At 44.4% G+C, this 18534-nt stretch overlaps 1 protein-coding gene across 1 annotated transcript; it reads right to left on the reverse strand.

The window, feature by feature from the left end:
- Positions 1-1023: 1023 nt before the first annotated feature.
- Positions 1024-18143, reverse strand: LOC130143783 (myosin heavy chain, skeletal muscle, adult-like). Its single transcript, XM_056326679.1, has 39 exons — positions 17766-18143; positions 16029-16269; positions 15797-15940; positions 15547-15703; positions 15172-15199; positions 14956-15073; positions 14770-14862; positions 14326-14389; positions 14061-14159; positions 13859-13962; positions 13646-13784; positions 12301-12419; positions 12053-12202; positions 11173-11343; positions 10115-10424; positions 9944-10023; positions 9342-9429; positions 9130-9247; positions 8832-8955; positions 8610-8746; positions 8253-8508; positions 7053-7295; positions 6662-6838; positions 6433-6578; positions 6255-6345; positions 5777-6166; positions 5412-5538; positions 5193-5311; positions 4734-4930; positions 4251-4434; positions 3999-4164; positions 3701-3825; positions 3201-3509; positions 2897-3100; positions 2501-2626; positions 2235-2405; positions 2044-2148; positions 1808-1903; positions 1024-1371 (listed from the first exon to the last, which is right to left on the reverse strand). Exons 2-39 carry the CDS (start codon positions 16230-16232, stop codon positions 1216-1218), a joined length of 5835 nt encoding a protein of 1944 aa, XP_056182654.1. The 5' UTR covers positions 16233-16269; positions 17766-18143; the 3' UTR covers positions 1024-1215.
- Positions 18144-18534: the final 391 nt, after the last annotated feature.

Consider the following 18534-nt stretch of genomic DNA (forward strand, 5'->3'; position numbering starts at 1 on the left):
CCTTCCTGCTGTCTCCTGCCCACCTCCTCTCCAACTACTGCAGCTGCCTCCCACAGCAACTTCACAGCTCCTTGAAGTACTCCCTGGAAATGTAGCAGTGTAGAGCTAGTCGGGGACTTCAGAGACCCCCTAAGTGTCCCTGTAGTGAAAGAGAGCCTGACATCTGCTTGTAGAATCTGCCCTTAACAGCTAACGTGATGCACCAGGGTCCAGTGCTACCAGAGTGGCTGTTCCATATTTTAAGCTGCGCTGCTGCTTCCTGTACAGGTAATTAGGCAGTTGCCTCTGTTAAACACCTATTCCAGACAAATGAAGCACTAATGTGAGTGTCTTTGTGATCTCCCGGTGGGTACAACACTCTGCTTCAGGGTGGAGGTGTCAGTGCTATTGAGCCTTGCCCTCTGCTCAGACTGCACAGCCTCCTCGTGGCACTGACAAGGATGGTGAGGTTGGGAGCCGTTCTTTCTGCCTTGAAACTCTTCCTCATGGTCAGCTTTTCCTTGTTTGTATCCTGCCCACACATTGCATTCTGATTTTGCTTGCATTGCTACCCCACGTGGGATGAAAAAACAAGTCAGTGACTGTTGGCTACTTCTTTCCATCCAGTGTTTATACAAGAAAACCCATCCTTTGCTGCCAAAGGCAGCCAGGAAGCACTGGTTGGAAGTGTGGAGCTGCCACTGAACACTGTTTAGTGTTCCCCTGTATTCTCAGAGTGTCAGATGAGGAGATTTTTCATGATGTCATGTTCCCAGAGCTGATCTCATTGCTAGTTTTAGATAGTCAAAACCAGTTCCTTTTGACATGTATCCTTGTAGAGCATTGGTGTATGAATTCTCTAACAGAAAACCTAACCTGAAATAACATTTCTGTTGCTGGGAAACACTGTAGTGTAGAGCAAAAAATCTTGTTTCCTCTGGTGGCTCTAATTGTAACAGTAGCTGGAGTAGAACAGCTTCTGGATCTTACTCCAGAAAATAAATTAATTTCTGGAATTTACTCCTGAAAATTCATTCTTTGAAAACAGTCAAAAATTAAGTAACTGCAGAACTGAGTTATAACAACCAAAAGCACTGCTTCTGCTGTGTATGCAGAGGAGTCTACTGTCTTTATTATCTAGACTTAAACATGCTTCGAAGATGAGTTACAGAAGAAAGTGACTGAGAGGTTCACATTTTGTGCAGCCCTCGGGTCACTTTGCTGCCTCATGAATCCTCACTCCTCCTCTGCTATCTTCTTACTGTGAAACTCGCGGCTCTTCGCTCGGAGCTTGTTGACCTGCGACTCTGCAATGTCAGCCCGCTCCTCGGCTTCCTCCAGCTCGTGCTGGATCTTGCGGAACTTGGAGAGGTTGACATTGGACAGTTCCTCCTGTGTGGGGAGAGGGAGTTGGTGGTGAGGAGCCCAGGGCAGGGGTTTCACTCCACCTGCACCTCTCGGCCTTGCGGGGCTGCAGCTGTTCCCCAATGGAAGGCACAGAACTCCTATCTCCCACCTACTACTGCTTACACGTAAGCCTCACTGTGACCTCCTCATCCTCCCTTACTCAGGACCCCACTGTGCCGAGATTCACCAGTACTATGTCACTCTTCAGGAGCTATTTCATCACTTGGTCTTGCCATATGTGTACTTATTCTCCCACACATTTCATGCTCATGTGTCAAGAGTGCTTATCTGGATTGACAAAGACTCTAAAAACCTTGATAATTTCTCAATGACGTTTTCCTGATTTCTGGTATTCATCTCCTCAGTGCTTGTGTGATACTCACAGAAAGCAACACTTGCCTATCCTCCAAGCAATACTTACAGCCTCCTCAGCTTGTCTCTTGTAGGATTTCACTTTCATCTGCAGCTTGTCCACCAGATCCTGCAGCCTGAGAATATTCTTCCGGTCCTCCTCAGACTGGAGTGGTTGGAAAGCAGGAAAGAGCGTGAATCAGTTTTCCCACCATGTGAGTTAACAATTCCCCTTGACAATCAAGTGCAAAAATATTTGCTTCCTGGGAAGAGGGTGTGTGAGGCCAAGGAGGCCTCCTGCCTTACCTGGTAGGTCAGCTCCTTCACCCTCCTCTCGTACTTGCGCATGCCCTTCACGGCTTCAGCGCTGCGCTTCTGCTCAGCATCCACCTCCCCTTCCAGCTCCCGCACCTGCAACGAGAAGCCCATCTTTGGAGCTTCCCTGCTGGCTGCTAACGTGGCGTGCTCACTCATGCACAAAGAAAAGCCCCACGCACTCTGGCCTCCAGCTTCTGGATTTGCTTCTTGCCTCCCTTCAGAGCCAGCTGCTCGGCCTCATCCAGACGGTGCTGCAGGTCCTTCACCGTCTGGTCCAGGTTCTTCTTCATCCTCTCCAGGTGGGCGCTGGTGTCCTGCTCCTTCTTCAGCTCTTCTGCCATCATGGCTGCCTGATGAGAGCAAAGGGTCAAAGCCATTGTGGGGCTGGAGACCATGTGAGGGAAATTACTCCCACCATCGGCACTGAAGGGAGCCCCCAACTCACATCTGTGATGGCCTTCTTGGCCTTCTCTTCAGCATTGCGAGCTTCCTGGATCGTATCCTCCATTTCACTCTGGATTTGGGTAATGTCTGTCTCCAGCTTCTTCTTGGTGTTGATCAAGCTGGTGTTCTGTGCAACAGGAAAGACGGGATTTGTACTATCAGACCTAATGCCTCAACACCAAGAGCTAAAAGTGTGAGTATTGTTTCTTGATTGTCTTTAACACAAAAGTCCTCTTTAGGGCCATAGCTGCAAACCAGACATGGGTGGCTGTCTGGAGCAGCCCTATGACGGCGTGGCTCTCAATGTGTTTACACAGCAAACACTCACAAGATGCGTAACAATCACATTCTGTGTTGTGCCTTGTGGATGGGACTAAATTCCAGAGCAGTGCCTGACCTGGGTATGGAGGAGCTGCACTCGTTCAGTGGCATCCAGAAGCTCCTGCTCAGCCACCTTCCTTGACCGCTCCGTCTGCTCCAGGGCTGCCCGCAGCTCCTCAATTTCAGCCTGCAGCAGGTTTGCTCGGCGCTCCACCATGGCCACCTGCTCCTTCAGGTCCTCCTGCGTCCTCAGAGCATCGTCCAAGTGTATCTGGGTATCCTGTAAAAGGGACAAGAGAAATGGCAAGGTGGCAGCGTGCGCTTGGGCACCAGAATTGTCAGGGACGTCATTTCTCTCCCTGTAGCTTTGCTGAACGGACCTTGAGCACAGCCTGCGTGTTTCTCAGGTTCTTTTGTGCCTCTGCAGCCACGCGGTTGGCATGGCTCAGCTGGATCTCCATTTCATTCAGGTCTCCCTCCATCTTCTTCTTCAGCCGCAGGGCCTCATTCCTGCTCCTGATCTCAGCGTCCAGGGTGCTCTGCATGGACTCCACAATTCTGAGGTGGTTCCTCTTCATCTGGTCAATCTCCTCATCTTTCTCTGCTATCTTCCTGTCAATCTCAGACTTCACCTGGTTGAGCTCAAGCTGGAGGCGCAGGATCTTCCCCTCTTCATGTTCTAGGGAAGCCTGGACAAGTGGACACAAATATTGGTAATGTACATAAGGCCACTGCTCATTTCTATGTGATTGTAGAATATTGCAGGAAGTCTCAGCTGTTTACACTCCCCAGCCAAAACAGAGGGGAACAAGCATTTTTCAGCCACGTTTCCCCATTGCTCATTTCTTTAGTGCAGACCCCAGGGATTATGGGCGTGTACCTCAGCTTCCTCCAGAGCAGCCTGGATTTCAGATTTCTCCTGCTCAATCTGCTTCTTGACTTTCTCCAGCTCATGAATGGCCTTGCCGCCCTCTGCAATCTGCTCTGTGAGGTCAGCGATCTCCTCTGCAAGGAAGTGTGAAAAGTGGCATGGTCAGGCATAGAGCTGAATGGGAACAGGCCCTGGGACACCAAGGTGACAAACATCATCTTATCAGTTCAGGCCCAAACCAGTTTAGTGTGACAAATAGAGAAACTTGTGAGAAAGCCCAGCCAGGAGCAGAGGGCCAGGGACTTACGCTGCAAGTTCTTGTTCTCACGCTTCAGCGTTTCCAGGTGGTCCAGGGACTCCTCGTAGGCATTCTTCATCTTAAAGAGCTCCGTGCTGAGGGAGCGAGCCTCCTTCTGGGAGGCCTCCAGCTCAGCCTGCGTTTCCTCATACTTCTGCTTCCATTCTGCCAGGATCTGAAGGGAAACGGCACGTGAGCGTGGATGTGGCAATCGGGAGGGGACGCTCTGCCCAGGAACCCCAGGGCTGGAGCCCACAAGACCTTGTCAAAGTTCTTCTGCTTCTTATCCAGAGCTGCGCAGGCAGCATTTGATCGCTCCACGTCAATCATCAGGTCCTCCACTTCATTCTGCAGCCTCTGCTTTGTCTTCTCCAGGGAGGCACATTTGGCATTCACAGCTTCAACGTGTTCCTCTGCTTCCTGCAGGCGCTGTGCCAGCTTCTTCCTGGGAAATGTAAGCACAACTCACAGTTAGCAGACAGGAACCAGTGTGCTTTTCACAAAAGTGTGCTTAATTGTTTTGTAGACTGCAGTCACAGAGGGTGATGGCTTCATTTGTGATGTTTTTAGCTTTTTCCTTACCAAACCATTAAACCTTCTATAGGATAAATTTTCCCACCTTTTGTTACCCTCCCCTAAAGCCAAGCCATGACTTGTTCCTCAGAATATCCCGTGTGTTCTCTTTCAATGTCCCCTTGGAAATCTCAGTACCCTTTTGCTTCTTTGCACACTGTCACTACATACTTGGCCTCCTCCAGCTCCTCCGTGCGCTGAATAGCGTCCGTCTCGTATTTGGTTCTCCACTGGGCCACTTCGCTGTTGGCCTTGGACAGGGCGCGCTGCAGCTCCCCCTTGGCTTCCTGCTCCTCCTCATATTGCTCCCGCAGCAGGTCACAGTCGTGGCGAGCAGACTGCAAGGCGTGGGCCAGCGCGTTCTTGGCCTTGTTAGAGAGCAGGATTGGTACAATGAATGGAAATACCCTGGGAAATCTAATGAAGTTAAGACTGCAAACATGACTGCTGTGAGGGTATAGGTGTTTGCAAAAACGGACAGACATAGGTCTAGAGGATGAAATCCACTGTTTGTACTTTCTACACAAATAAATATCTCCCATCATGTCTTGTCCTATGCAGACCCTGTCTCCACTAGGCAGTGTCGAGTTAAGAGTGTTTTCAGTGGCCAGATGTAGGAAAAGTTCTCACCTTTATCTCTTCCTCTAGGTGTCTCTTGAGTTCCTCAATCTGTTGGGTGAAAGCTTGCTTGCCTCTTGACAGCTGAGAAATCAGAGCATCTTTCTCCTCCACCTGGCGTGAATATTCACCTAAGAATGCACACAGGAAATATTTTCATTGTAATTTGTGACCCAAACAAACTGGTTTAGAATGTCCTCTCATTCAGCAGCACAGAGGAAGCTCTCTTACCTGACTCCGTCTGTAGACGGGCTCTTTGAGCACTGAGGTCATTGATCATGCGCTGATGCTCTTCTTCCTTTGTCTTAATCTCACTTAGTTGGTCTTCCAGAGTGCGGCACATTTTCTCCAGGTTTGCCTATGGAGATCATAGATCATGAAAGATTAGTATCTGGATGCTTTCGTAGTCTGAACAACATGATTATCACCAGAAAAATGTGAACAGTTGTGCAAGCGATATACTGTGCATTGGCATAAGAAGGTGAGAAATACAGTTCCATGTGAAGACAGAGTTATACTGTAACATGGCCATATTTTAAAGAGACATATTAAAACATCATGTATTTTCAAGTTGTTTTCATTATATTTTTGTGTACCTTGGCTTTGGAGACAGACTCCATGTTACTGGCCAAGTCGTCAATCTCCATCTTGAGCTCACTCTTCTCCTTCTCCAGCTTCTGCTTCACTCGCTGCAGGTTGTCGATCTGCTCCCCAAGCTCAGCGGTGCTGTCCGCGTGCTTCTTGCGCAGGGCCGCAGCCGTGGCTTCGTGCTGCAGCGTGGCCTCCTCCAGGTCGCGACGCATCTTCTGAAATTCTGCCTCACGCTTCTTGTTCATCTCAATCTGAGCGGCGGTAGCCCCTCCGGCTTCTTCCAGGCGCTCGCTGATCTCCTCTAGCTCCCTCGACAGGTCAGCCCGATGCTTCTCGGCTTTTGCCCGAGAGGTTCGCTCTGCCTCAATTTCCTCCTCCAGCTCCTCAATACGAGCCTGGGGAACATTAGGCACCCTTCGCACCCATGCCCTCCTCCTTCCCGACCTGAGACTGGCTGAGAGAGGGGAAGGGCCAGACACTTGCCTGCAGCTCCTTGATCTTCTTCTGTAACTGCATGCCCAGGAGCTGCTCATCCTCAATTTTGCTCTGGATCTGGCTGATTTCAAAGTCTTTCCTTTGGGCAAAGCAAACTGTGTTAGCGCCTGAGCAAAACCCCCAAGCGCACCAGCCCCACAGTCTGGTGCCCCACAGCCACGCTTACTTCTTCAGTTTCTCATCCAGCTGCTGCTTGTCGTTCTCCAAATCCATGATGCTGTCATGGGCCAGCTTCAGGTCTCCTTCGAGTTTCCTCTTTGCTCTCTCAAGGTCCATGCGCAGTTTCTTCTCTTGCTCCAGGGACCCTTCCAGCTGAATAGAAGATAACCATCAGTGCTCTACCAGCCAGTTCTATAATCTATACCCGCCCTGTTCTTCTGGACAACCGTGCTTACATCGTCCACTTGCTGCTCCAGCTTGGTCTTAGCTTTGGTCAGCGTATTGACTTTGTCCTCCTCTGCCTGCAGGTCATCCAGTGTCTGCTGATGGGCCTCTTGGAGGGCTTTCTTCTCTTTAGTCAGCTTGGCAATGGTCTCGTCCAGGGCTGCCATCTCCTCTGTGAGGTTTTTCACCTACAAACATGAAGTAAGTGTCAAAACTGCTTAGAAAACATGTTCACTGGTGCAGTGATGTTTTCACTTTGCAGTGTTTTGCCAGGTGTTTCGTTTATCCTTTCAATGCTCACACAAGGCCCAGATCAAAATTCTCCAAAGACAGCATGTCTTACGGTAGCAAGCTTGTACTCTGAGAGTCTTGTTCCATTTCCATGAAGCCCCATGTGTGTACCTTGTTTTCGGTGGCATGCTTTTCCTTCTCGACCTTGGCCAGTGTTAACTCCAGGTCATCAATATCTTTCTTGAGCTCAGAACATTCATCCTCCAGTTTCCTCTTCTTGGCTGTCAGCTCAGCATTGATTTCCTCCTCATCCTCAGCCCTTTCAGTCACTTCCTTTACTTTGGCTTCCAGCTGGATCTTGGTTTTGATGAGCTGGTCACACCTTTCCTCAGCATCAGCCAAAGCATCAGCTTCCTGGTGGGAAAATACGGGAATGGGTACTTAATGTTGAAGGAACAGGTGTGCATCAGTAATACTTTTGGGATTACTTTTTGTGAAAAGGTTACTGTTCAGTTGCAGTATGAATTATAAATTTAGAACAAGTCTTTAAATCAGTTTCTTTTTTCCTGGCTTTTTTATCAATATATACAGTGTGTACCTCCACTACATTTCACGTGGCTTATTTCAGGTATGTCAGAGGGTTACTTGCATTTTATCGATGTTTTCCTTTTTGCCTTTAGAAAGTGACTGTATATAATGTACCGTATTCAAATTTATGCGGAACTACTGAGAAACAGAAATAATTCCACCATCGAGAAAATATATGATACTCCCATTAGTAGATTTATACCTAGCTAATACAGTCAGTGGACACTAGAACAAGATTCATCTTTCCCTGAAATGGACACTTCAACCTAAGGGTATTTCCTAAAGGTTGCCTAAGTTTCTGAGAGGCCACATGTTATTAGAGACAAACATACAAGGCTGGCGTTAGTGTCGTGGGATGTAATGGTCATCTGTATCTTCTGGGAGCAGGGCTCAGGTGAGATACACCATGAGAAATGGCACGAGGCTCCTCATTTTGACAACTGCATTAAGGCAGAGTTGTTGGTCAACGGAATCATTGTCCCTGCTCCACTAAATACATGACACTGTCTGTAATGAAGCTTTCTGTCATGAACTCATGTGGAGACATGTCCCTGCAGGCCTTAAGACTAAAAAATCTTTCTTTAGCTTAAACCCTACTTCTCAATATTGAGATTGAGTGGGGAAAGTATGTGGCCTGAATTTTACCTTTAGTTACATGGTATTCAACTTAAAATTATTTTTAAGGCAGTTTAGTGTATAATTTGAGAGTTCTGTAGTATGCAAGAAGAGTTAGATCTTATTTAATCATTTCCCTCACGTGAAAAAAGTAAAGAAGTTACTCACAGCCTGTACTTGGAGCTGCAGATCGTTTTTTTCCTGCATCAGTTTCACCATTTTCTCCTCCAGCTCCTTCCTCTTTGCCTCAGACTTTGCAAGCTCTTCCTTAGTTTTCTCAAACTCTTCCTTCATGTTGGCCATCTCCTTCTCAGACTCTGCACTCTTCAGCAAGGGCTTGATCTTGAAGAACAGCTTCATCCATGGCCAGTGCTTCACGTTCATGAATGCACGAACGTTGTACTGGATGCAGAAGATGGACTCCCTGAAGCACAATTAAAGCGCACATTGAATATCTTCAGTATGATGAGTGCCAACAGTTTCCCCCAGGGACAGGGGCTTTAAGTGAAGCTGGGGAATGTCTACCTCCTCTCCACCATTCTCTGGTACTCCACTCTCATCAGGAAGCCCCTGCACCTGGCCTGTGTGCGGGTGATGAGCTGTGCCAGCTTCTCATCCCTCATCTCCTCCAGGAGTCCCAGCAGCCCAGCTTTGAAGAAGACCTTGAGAAAGGGAATGTTGCAGCCCGTCACTGTCAGGCAGAGCAAAGCACAGACATGCCGTGAGTGAGTCAAGGAGGGCTTGTACCTTGGTGTGGCCGAATTTGTACTGGGTGTGATCCACATCGATTGACCCAAGCAGCTTCTCAGAGGCCTTCTTGCTGTCAATGAACTGTCCCTCTGGGATAGCGCTGGCATTAAGCACCTTGTATCTGTGGAAGGAGAAAGGGAAAGACAAGGCTGTTTTTCCCCAAGCAACACACACCAGCTACTGGGCCCCACCAGCTCACAGGTAGCTATTTTTGACAACAGAGTCCAGCCTGCATGAACCTACATGAATGAACCAACGTTGAGTTTAATGGTGCTGAGAGGTGCAGTGCTCTTACCTCTGCTTGAAGTCAGCGTAAAGGACTCTGCTGGGGAAACCTTTCCTACAAATTCTGATGCCTTCCAGCACGCCGTTGCATCGCAGCTGGTGAAGTACCAGTTCATGCTCCATGGCACCTAGAAATTCCGAGCACAAATGAATGCCAGAGTCTCCATTGCAGAGGGGAAGGGATGTATCAGAGGGAGTTCTCCTTCTGCTTGAGCGTCTTACCAGGTGTTTTTGTTTCATTTGGGATGATGCAACGGACAAAATGGGGGTGAGTGCTCCGTAGGTTCGTCATCAGCTTGTTCAAGTTCTCCTGTGGGATTATGTATAGGGCCTTATACTAAAGAAATTACTTGTGTATACTCTGAATATAGATGCCAAGGAACTAGTGTAATGAATTTTAGAAGGAAGAAGCTTTCAAATTCAAAATTTTGCTTTCATCAAACTTGCAATGTACTTAAGTATATTGTTCAATATAGTTAAATACTTTAGTCTGGAGAAAATAATATCATACTGTATAAATATTTTAACACAAGCTCTTATATGAATAATATTTCTGTATACATACTGGATTCTTAAAAATATGTTTCACAAAGAGTGTAAGTGAACTTTCAAAAGGAATTCAGGTTGCTGTTGAGGAGTTAGTGAAACAAATCCCCAAAATGAACAGATAATTAACAAGAAAAATCAGTGAATAACCTCTACCCATTTTATACTTGCTATAGTTTCATCATAAAAATTAGGTCATGAGAAGAATGGGAGTTTAGGTAGGTCAGATGTTAAACTACGTTCATGTAACTTTACAGATAATGAAATTCATACTTTACCCGGAAAAGAGCTGAGACTGTCTGGAAAGAAGAACCCTTCTTCTTGCCACCCTTCTTTCCACCACCACCACCACCAGCCTCTAAAAACAAAAAGATTATTTTAATATTATATTTTATGTTGCATCTTTACATATCATAAATGTTGGAAAAAAAAGACGTTAGAAAACTAGCCTGCATCTGCTCCGCCATAAGAGGCAAAGAGTAAGGCCAGTGTCTTCACAGAGGATTTCTGGTACAACCCAATGACAGTTTCATTCAGGGGGTCTTTGTTCTTCTCCAGCCAGCCAGAGATGTTGTAGTCCACCGTGCCAGCATAGTGCACCAGGGAGAAGTGGGCCTCAGCCTTGCCTTTGGCAGGCTTGGGCTTCTGGAAGTTGCTGGACTTGCCCAGGTGCTGGTCGTAGAGCTTGTTCTTGAAAGAGGTGTCAGTTGCCTTGGGGAACATGCACTCCTCTTCCAGGATGGAGAAGATGCCCATGGGCTGGAAGATAGTACAATAAAAAAGAGAATGCCTGCAGAATAATATAAGCATGACTTTGTCTTAAAGGGATTATAGTACATGACAGGAAGCTGAGAAAGAAATAAATACCCTTGCCATGAAGAAAATTTCTTTCTAAAAAGTTAGCTTAAAAGATTCACCCGCTTCGCTCACACTTTGACACAGTGATTCAGGAATGTTTTCTGTTCTAAAAACTATGTTAAAAAGTCACGAGGAGAAAGATCATATTTAAAAATGTTTCACAAATGTGTTCATTGTATATATACTTCAGGTTCTGTACTTTTAATCAACTCCCTAAATTATACAAAAAAACCAAGAAATCTTCAATTTCTTGCACTCAGAGTTCAGGCACTGACTGTATTGCCTTGTACTTACATTTTTTCTTAGATGCTACATAGTAAAGTATTGTCCAGATAACTATTTGTACTCTACTTTGGGATCTGCTCTGTGGTTTGTTTTGTTTTTTTTTTAATGTCCTTTAATCAAGCAAGCAGAGATATCTTCCACACAGAGAAGGTATGTGAGGAATGATTTCCATAGTTATATGTGGACTTTTAATATCTCTAATGCATAATAAGCAATAATACAGATTAAGAGATATTCCAACAACTGAAACTGAATCCATGAAGTTAACCATGGTAGAGACCTTTGTTTTGAATAGCATTTAGCCATTTTCAATTTAAAATAATTAGTTCCTGAAAATACATGACATTTTGAATTAAAATTTTACCTTCTCAATGAGCTCAATGCAGGCAGCCAGGTCCATCCCAAAGTCAATGAATGTCCACTCAATTCCTTCCTTCTTGTACTCCTCCTGCTCCAGCACGAACATGTGGTGGTTGAAGAACTGTTGCAGTTTCTCATTGGTGAAGTTGATGCACAGCTGCTCCAGGCTGTTGAACTTCCCAGTGGGAAAAGAAACCAAGCCATTGTCAATATGCACAGTCCTTACCTTCTCAACCCTTTGTAAGTCTTCCCAGTTAAAACACAACTGCATTATCAGTTGTTATCCCACACCACAGCACGACCTATATGCAATTCCCCAGAGAAATACCTACATAATGAAAGTGAATTTTTTTTTCTAGAGCAGATATCGTTAGTGAATGTCCTAAAACTCATAAAGTACTTGGCATTTTTTTTATTCAGCCACAAAAGAGAGGTACCCTGGTCTCCAATTTTTAAATATCTGATTAAACACCTACCTTTTCATTCCTTGGTCCTTCAAAAAACATACGCAACTTTAACCTGTTATATATTTGTTGCTGGGTCTCCAAATCCTAGTTCTGCTCTGGAAGCCTTTATACAAAGTAACCACAATTATGTTGGGTTTTTTTTAATCATTAACATTAGGCTCATGCTGTTAAAATATTGCAATATATAAAATTTTATTTGCTAATTTTACATAAGAAAACAAAACTCTGTTCTTGTACTGATGAAGCTTCTAAGGATTTTGGTCCAAAAAAAAAAAAGGAAGTTTTTTTTTTTTCCCCAGAAAACTGCAAATGTTAAATTAAAGTCTCATGTAAAACCTTCAGAAGAATATTACTTGGAAGTCCTCTGATATAGAAGTCTCCCCCTGCAATAGAAGTCCTCAAACCTGCAAATCTTACATCAAAGATCTCAAAGCCAGCGATGTCCAGGACACCAATGAAGTACTGTCTGGGTTGTTTGGTATCCAGCTGTTGGTTGATACGAACAACCATCCACAAGAACATCTTCTCATAGACCGCCTTTGCCAGAGCACCCACTGAATTGTTCACCTAAAGCAAGGAGAAAGGTTTGGAGGTTACTATGCTCAGCAAGAGGAGAATCAATGGGAACCATCAAAGCATGTTCCAGGCTACCACATTTGTCCTACCTGCTGCACGGTTTGACCCTTGGTCACATACTCATTCCCAACTTTGACTCGGGGGTAGCAGAGGGCCTTGAGGAGGTCAGCTGAGTTCAGACCCATCAGGTAGGCAGCCTTATCAGCCACTGAGTAGAAGGATAAGGAGATAGAAAAATGAAGACTAACAAGGCATGTAGCATTCTGAGTTGTGAACCCTTTCCAAAGCAACTGCAATATTGATTGTCCTTGTGACCAAATTCTGCTTGCTGGATCTCAGAGGAAGCATGACAGTCATTAAAATAAAAAAATCATCTTTGTTTTGAAAGCTTTTCAGAGCAGTACACCTTATTGGTATATATTGATATATCATAAATATATTGCATATATTAAAAATCTTCATAGAAGCATCTAGAAACAATGTATTAATAATTCATCCTGAAAGCTGAAGTTCATCACTTCAGTCCAGAGCTAATTGCTATGTATAAGCCAGGCAACTAAAAACCGAAGTGTTAGCAGGTTGGCTGCCTCAGTGTAATCCAAAACATGCACTTAGGTAGTTGGGCCACCTGTACTTGGCAGTAGCTGTATAAACACAGACTCGCAGAATTCCCTAAAGGGGAATGCATTCCAGAATCAGAGGCAACAATTAAGAAGTGCCCGTTTCTGGAGACTTACTGTCATAGCAGAAAAGAAAACATATTCCTTCACTCAGGATCAAAACCTAAAAATTCAGCCCTGAAGGTGACCATCTGAGAGCATTCTTTGAAGTAGACAAGGCTTAGTCATTTCAAACCATGTATGCAGTGTATAACGTTTAAGTGATTAAGTAATCAACTGAGATGTAGAAATCTAAGTCAGTTCTTTCCTATGTAGTGTGTCTACGCTTCACTTGGACTGATGTTTAGGTAATAGTAGTATGTAGTGATGGTTATGGGTTTGAATCTCCAAAGGAGAAGAAAGAAATTGAAGGAAAGTTCCCTCACCTGAGCAAAATTCCTAAATAACGTCATTTATGAAGGAAAAATTCTAATACTGAATTTAATGGTTCCATTTTCTTTAGAAAAGCAACTAGAAATGTATTTTCTGAAAAACCTTTCTCAGTGGGTTTTTAATACAAGCACACTGAGCAGGCTGTGCTATCTAGAACTGTGATACTCTAGGAGAGAATTATGGACACATATGCAATTTATACTTCAAATAAAGATTAGGTAGTAATTAAAAAAAGGGTATATTTTGGATGGCAGTTTCATACCTATATACTAGCTCACCTGAACACTTTTTTACACATTTCCACTGTTTTCTTTCTCCATCTTCCAAATACTGATTATTGCTATTCTATTTCTAACAGATCAACCACAGACTTTGCTAATACCTTCTGTGCCATCGGGCTCTGCCTGCTCCTCTCGTTGTTTCTGCTTGAACTTCAGGTTCCCATAGTGCATGACAGCCCCTGTCAGCTTGTAGATGGCTGTCTTCTCATCAGCAGTGAAGCCCAGGATGTCAATGGCACTCTGCAACAGGAAAAATAAAATAAAAGCTCTGTCTGGGAGAGATGCCAATAGGTATGTTTTTAATCATTACTTACATCTGTAGCCATCAGCTCCTCCTGGTCATTAATGCTGGGAACAGTGATCTCGCCTTGGCTTACGAAGTGATAATCATATGGGTTGGTGGTGATGAGAAGCATGTCTGAAAGCAGGAAGAGGAGGACAAGCAAACTTAGTGAAACAAGTAATAATTGGAGCTGATGTTTAGCAGCCTTCCTGTAAGTTCATCATTCTTCCTACCTATCAGCTCTGGCTTCTTGTTGGACATGATCTGATAGAATATGTGGTAGCTTCTTTCTGCTTTGAGCTGGAAAGTGACTCTGGACTTCTCCAACAGATCTGGAGGGAAATTTTATTTAGAAAAAAAGGAGACATGTCAAAAAAGAATATAGGGAGAAAATGGGAAGAAAAATGGGGAAGGCAGGATAGACGGTTGTGTGAAAAGGTAGTGTATGAATAGATGGGTGAACGGGTAGATTGTGAACAGTTCAGGGAAGTGTCTTACATGTTTCAATATCAGCAGAAGCTAGTTTTCCTGTAGCACCAAAGTGGATTCTGATGAACTTGCCCTTTAAAGGAATAAAAGTGTGTTAAGATCTATGTCATTAAAACATACCTGACTGTAAGAGTTTTGCTATTTACTCCACTGGACAGAAGATTTCTGCTCAGACATTTTCTTAAGAATCAGCTCTATTTCCATACTTGACATAAAGTTGTCTTTTACAGTTTTGACCATGAATATAATCAAAAGTGAGACAGCTGTACGTCTTATGTATGATCAATATACAAATGGGAAGGAATGGGTGGATTTCATTAGTCATGATAAGAAAGTCATCATAAGAAAATTTGGTTTTAGTCCTGAAAAAGGTATGGCTGAAAACCAGTAAACAGTTACTGCCATACACTCCTATTTATTATTTTTCAGGAATAATTTGGTTATGCAACTTACAAAGCGTGAGGAGTTGTCGTTCCTCACGGTCTTGGCGTTTCCAAAGGCCTCCAGCAGTGGGTTGGCGCTGATGATTTGATCCTCAAGCGTTCCCTGCAGAATGAGAATTATTGCTGCTTATCCTTTCCAAAAATCACGTCGGGAACAGAGGAAAGCATTGATTCCAGCCAGCACCTGTTACTTTACCTGCATTTTGCCTGCCTGCTGCTGCTCTTCCTTCTTCTTATCCCCGCTCGCTGCAATTGTTGCAAAGTACTGGATGACACGCTTCGTGTTCACAGTCTTCCCGGCACCGGATTCTCCGCTGTCAACCCAAAGAGAGACACAGAGAGTGTGTGGTCAGGCAGGAGGTCCCCTGGCACCGGGCAGCCCCACAGGGACCCGAGCAGGGGGTGTACGTACGTGATCAGGATCGACTGGTTCTCGCGATCTGTGAAAGGGACAGAATGCAGAACAGTGCTTAAAACTCAATGAACAATACTGAGCTGAATGAAACGCAGTCAGGTAAGTTTAATGTTCTCAACTCTATGCTGTCAGCTTAACTTAAAACACCAACCAACCAGCCAAAAAACCCTCTAGAACCCCTCAGTGAGTGCAAGGGTGTCTGTAATTCAAAATAGTAGAAACAATGGGGTGAAGATAGTAAAAGAGTCACTTTTGGCATGTATGCATGAGAACCATGAAAGCTTTGAAAAAGTCTCATTTTATTACTGGGACAGAGCATGCCTTCAGAGAACTTCATGGTACAATCCCTCTGAGATAGATGTTGCCACTCACCAGTCAGCATGAACTGATAGGCGTTGTCCGAGATGGAGAAGATGTGTGGAGGGGCCTCCTGGCGCTTCTTGCCTCGGTAGGCCAACACCACCTCCGGGTTGTACACCGGCAGCCACTTGTAGGGGTTGACAGTGACGCAGAAGAGCCCTGAGTAGGTCTGCGAGGAAGGGAGACAGCACGTTGGCTCCCACTTGGCCTGGCAGAGCAGTTCCTCCCGGCTGCCCAAAGGCAGGCTGCTGCTGGTACTTACGTAGATCATCCAGGCTGCGTAACGCTCTTTGAGGTTGTACAGCACAGCGGGCTCGTGGAGGTGGGTCATCATGGCCATGTCCTCGATCTTGTCGTACTTGGGAGGGTTCATGGAGAAGATTTGATCTTCCTTCACGGTCAGGGTCTGTCAGAGGAAAGAAAGGTCCCTGCATGCCAGCTAAGAGCCCAGAGCAGGAATCAAATGCTGTTTGTAAATCTTACGGTTTACTCACTTCTCCACCTTCAGTCTTGACAGTGACTTTCCCTGTTTCTTTGCTCTGGATTGTCCCTTTCACAAAGGATTCCTTTGCATGTACCACAAAGACGGATGTCTTGGCATCGAAAGGCTTGTTCTGGGCTGCAATTCTTTCCTTTTCCGATTTTCGGAGGTAAGGAGCTGCCTCCCCAAAGATGGCCATCTCGGAGTCTGATGACATGGCTGCACTTTATGGAGGGTCTCGTCAGCAGAGATCGCTGTGGAAGAGCAGATATGTTGCCCAAATATTTCAAAAAGTAAGCATTTCTTAGTAGAAGAAAAAATGAGAAATGAATGATACTACACTAATAGTATTCATAGGGGATTTTGGAAGTAATTGTATATTTTTGCATAGGTATGATTCAACATATATGGAAACTTTGAAAATTATATTTTGTGAAATTTTTTTGTGTTAGGGTCCACTGTATTGCATTCACATTTGAAATAATCCTTAGTATCTTATTAGTCAAGCATTTAGGCACTGTTTTGCAGAGTTAAGTACCTCAAAATTAATTTCAGCTTTTTAGGCACTCTAATTATTCCCAAGTGATACTAATTCAGAAAGATTAGAAGGCTCATACACTGGTGTCTTGAGTGGCATAGAGCATCTTGATGGCTCAGTTTCAGTCTCTAAAACATTTTTTTAAATTTTATTAATGATGCAAATATTTGCTAATTTTAGTGAGTTCTTTAATACAGGCATAAATAGTTACAGTGCCTGACAAAAGAAGAGTAATGCTGTTCCAAGGCATACTGACATAGCTCCATTTCTGTTATTTTCTTTTGGGTTTTTTTTTCTTCTTAATATAATTTTAAAGGAAAAAAAGGTTACATGCAAAGGTTCAAAGCTCAACTCAGGAATTTAAAAAAACAAGGATTTTTAAAGCCAGTATTAATTTATCTGAAAAATTACTTTTCCAGCTTTTTTTCCTCCAGAAAATAACAATGGGCAGCTTAGACAAAAAGACAAACATTTATGTATTTCTATCCTGTATAGAGATAGGTACCTAATATTTACACCACCTTTAATATTCTGTTATATTTGTACTAAAATGAGGGAGTAACATGATAATTCTTTATTTGTCCCTGAAGGAACAGGTGGTGGCTTACTGAGAAGGAGAGCTGCAGCTTCCTTTTTTTTTTTTTTTTAACAGGCAGAGTAGTAAGGGGAACAAATGGCAGCGTTTTACAGAGATGACAAGCAGAGTTTGTTTGCTCGTAACTGTTCTTTCTGCTCTTTAGTGACTCACAGCAAATTTTGGACAAAATAACACATCCATTCACGTGCTCTGAGACAAAATATTGAATTTTGCACTTTTTCCTACTGTGCTCATATTGGTCTAGTTCTACTGCTGTGACAGCAGAGGTGGGAAGCCAGCACGCCTCGCTCCCTCTGAGGTCCGTTACGCAGAAGTGAAGAATGTCCCCGTGGGGAATTTCTGGTCTGCCGTCAGTGGTCAGAGACCTCAAACACAGCCACTTAAAGATTGGACCAGATGGTCTTTTGATGTCCCTTCCAACCTGGTCTGTTCTGTATTTCTAAGATTCACCTGAAAGCCTTACCAGCCTTGGGCACCCCCCACCACCTACTGTAATCAGTTACACTGGGTCTGAAAATACAGGGTGAAACAGTAATCATTCACTCAGCCATCTAGAAACCCCACCCAAAAGGATCTTTCTCTTTCCTCTAAGAATTAATAAATCAGGTTCTTACCTCTCGTGACACCAGCTGGGGTCTTGCAGGCTGGCAGCTGGTCGGTACTGTGAAACAGAAATGGCAGCTCCCTACTTGCTGCTGCACAGAAATCCAGAGTGAAAAGGTGCAGGTGCCTTGAAAGCAGATTTAAACCCTAAGCTGAGAAACGGACTCCCCTCCTGGAAATGAGCATCGGAGGCAGCAGGAATGCTGCAGCACATAAGGGCACCATCCCCTTCTTGCAAGCCTGCCGACCCCATACACTTACCTTGAAGCTTTCCGTGGAGACAGGGCAGACTTGTCACAGGGACATTTTATACGATCTAGTCTGCAGATGCTACAGATGCCTACTCTTTCTTCGGTCAAAAAATTTTTGGCAAAGCATTGTCTGGCAAACTGAACTAAGGGCATAATTGTCATTTGACATGACTAGATATAATTAGAAAATTTTGCTGTCTTACTGACTATATGAATGCATCTCCTATAAATAATTTGACAAGGGTGTTAAGGAGGGAATCTGGACTAGTCAAGGCACTTAGAGAACTTGGATGCAGGACTTATGGATTCTATTGCTGGCTTTCCCACCGACTCACTGTATGACCCAGGGTGGATTGCTTGGTATGTGTGTGCTGCAGCTATCCCAGCTGTACAATGGGAATGACAACATTTATCTTCCCCATATGATGGTATGAAGCTTATAAGAAATGCCAAAGAGCAATACATTAAGCAGGCCACTAAGTGGGAAATAAGTATTACTAAAAGCATTTGGAGGTTGTGTTGGTAAAAT

The sequence above is a fragment of the Falco biarmicus genome, chromosome 1 (genome assembly GCF_023638135.1).
Source record: "Falco biarmicus isolate bFalBia1 chromosome 1, bFalBia1.pri, whole genome shotgun sequence".
In the NCBI taxonomy this organism is placed as follows: domain Eukaryota; kingdom Metazoa; phylum Chordata; class Aves; order Falconiformes; family Falconidae; genus Falco; species Falco biarmicus.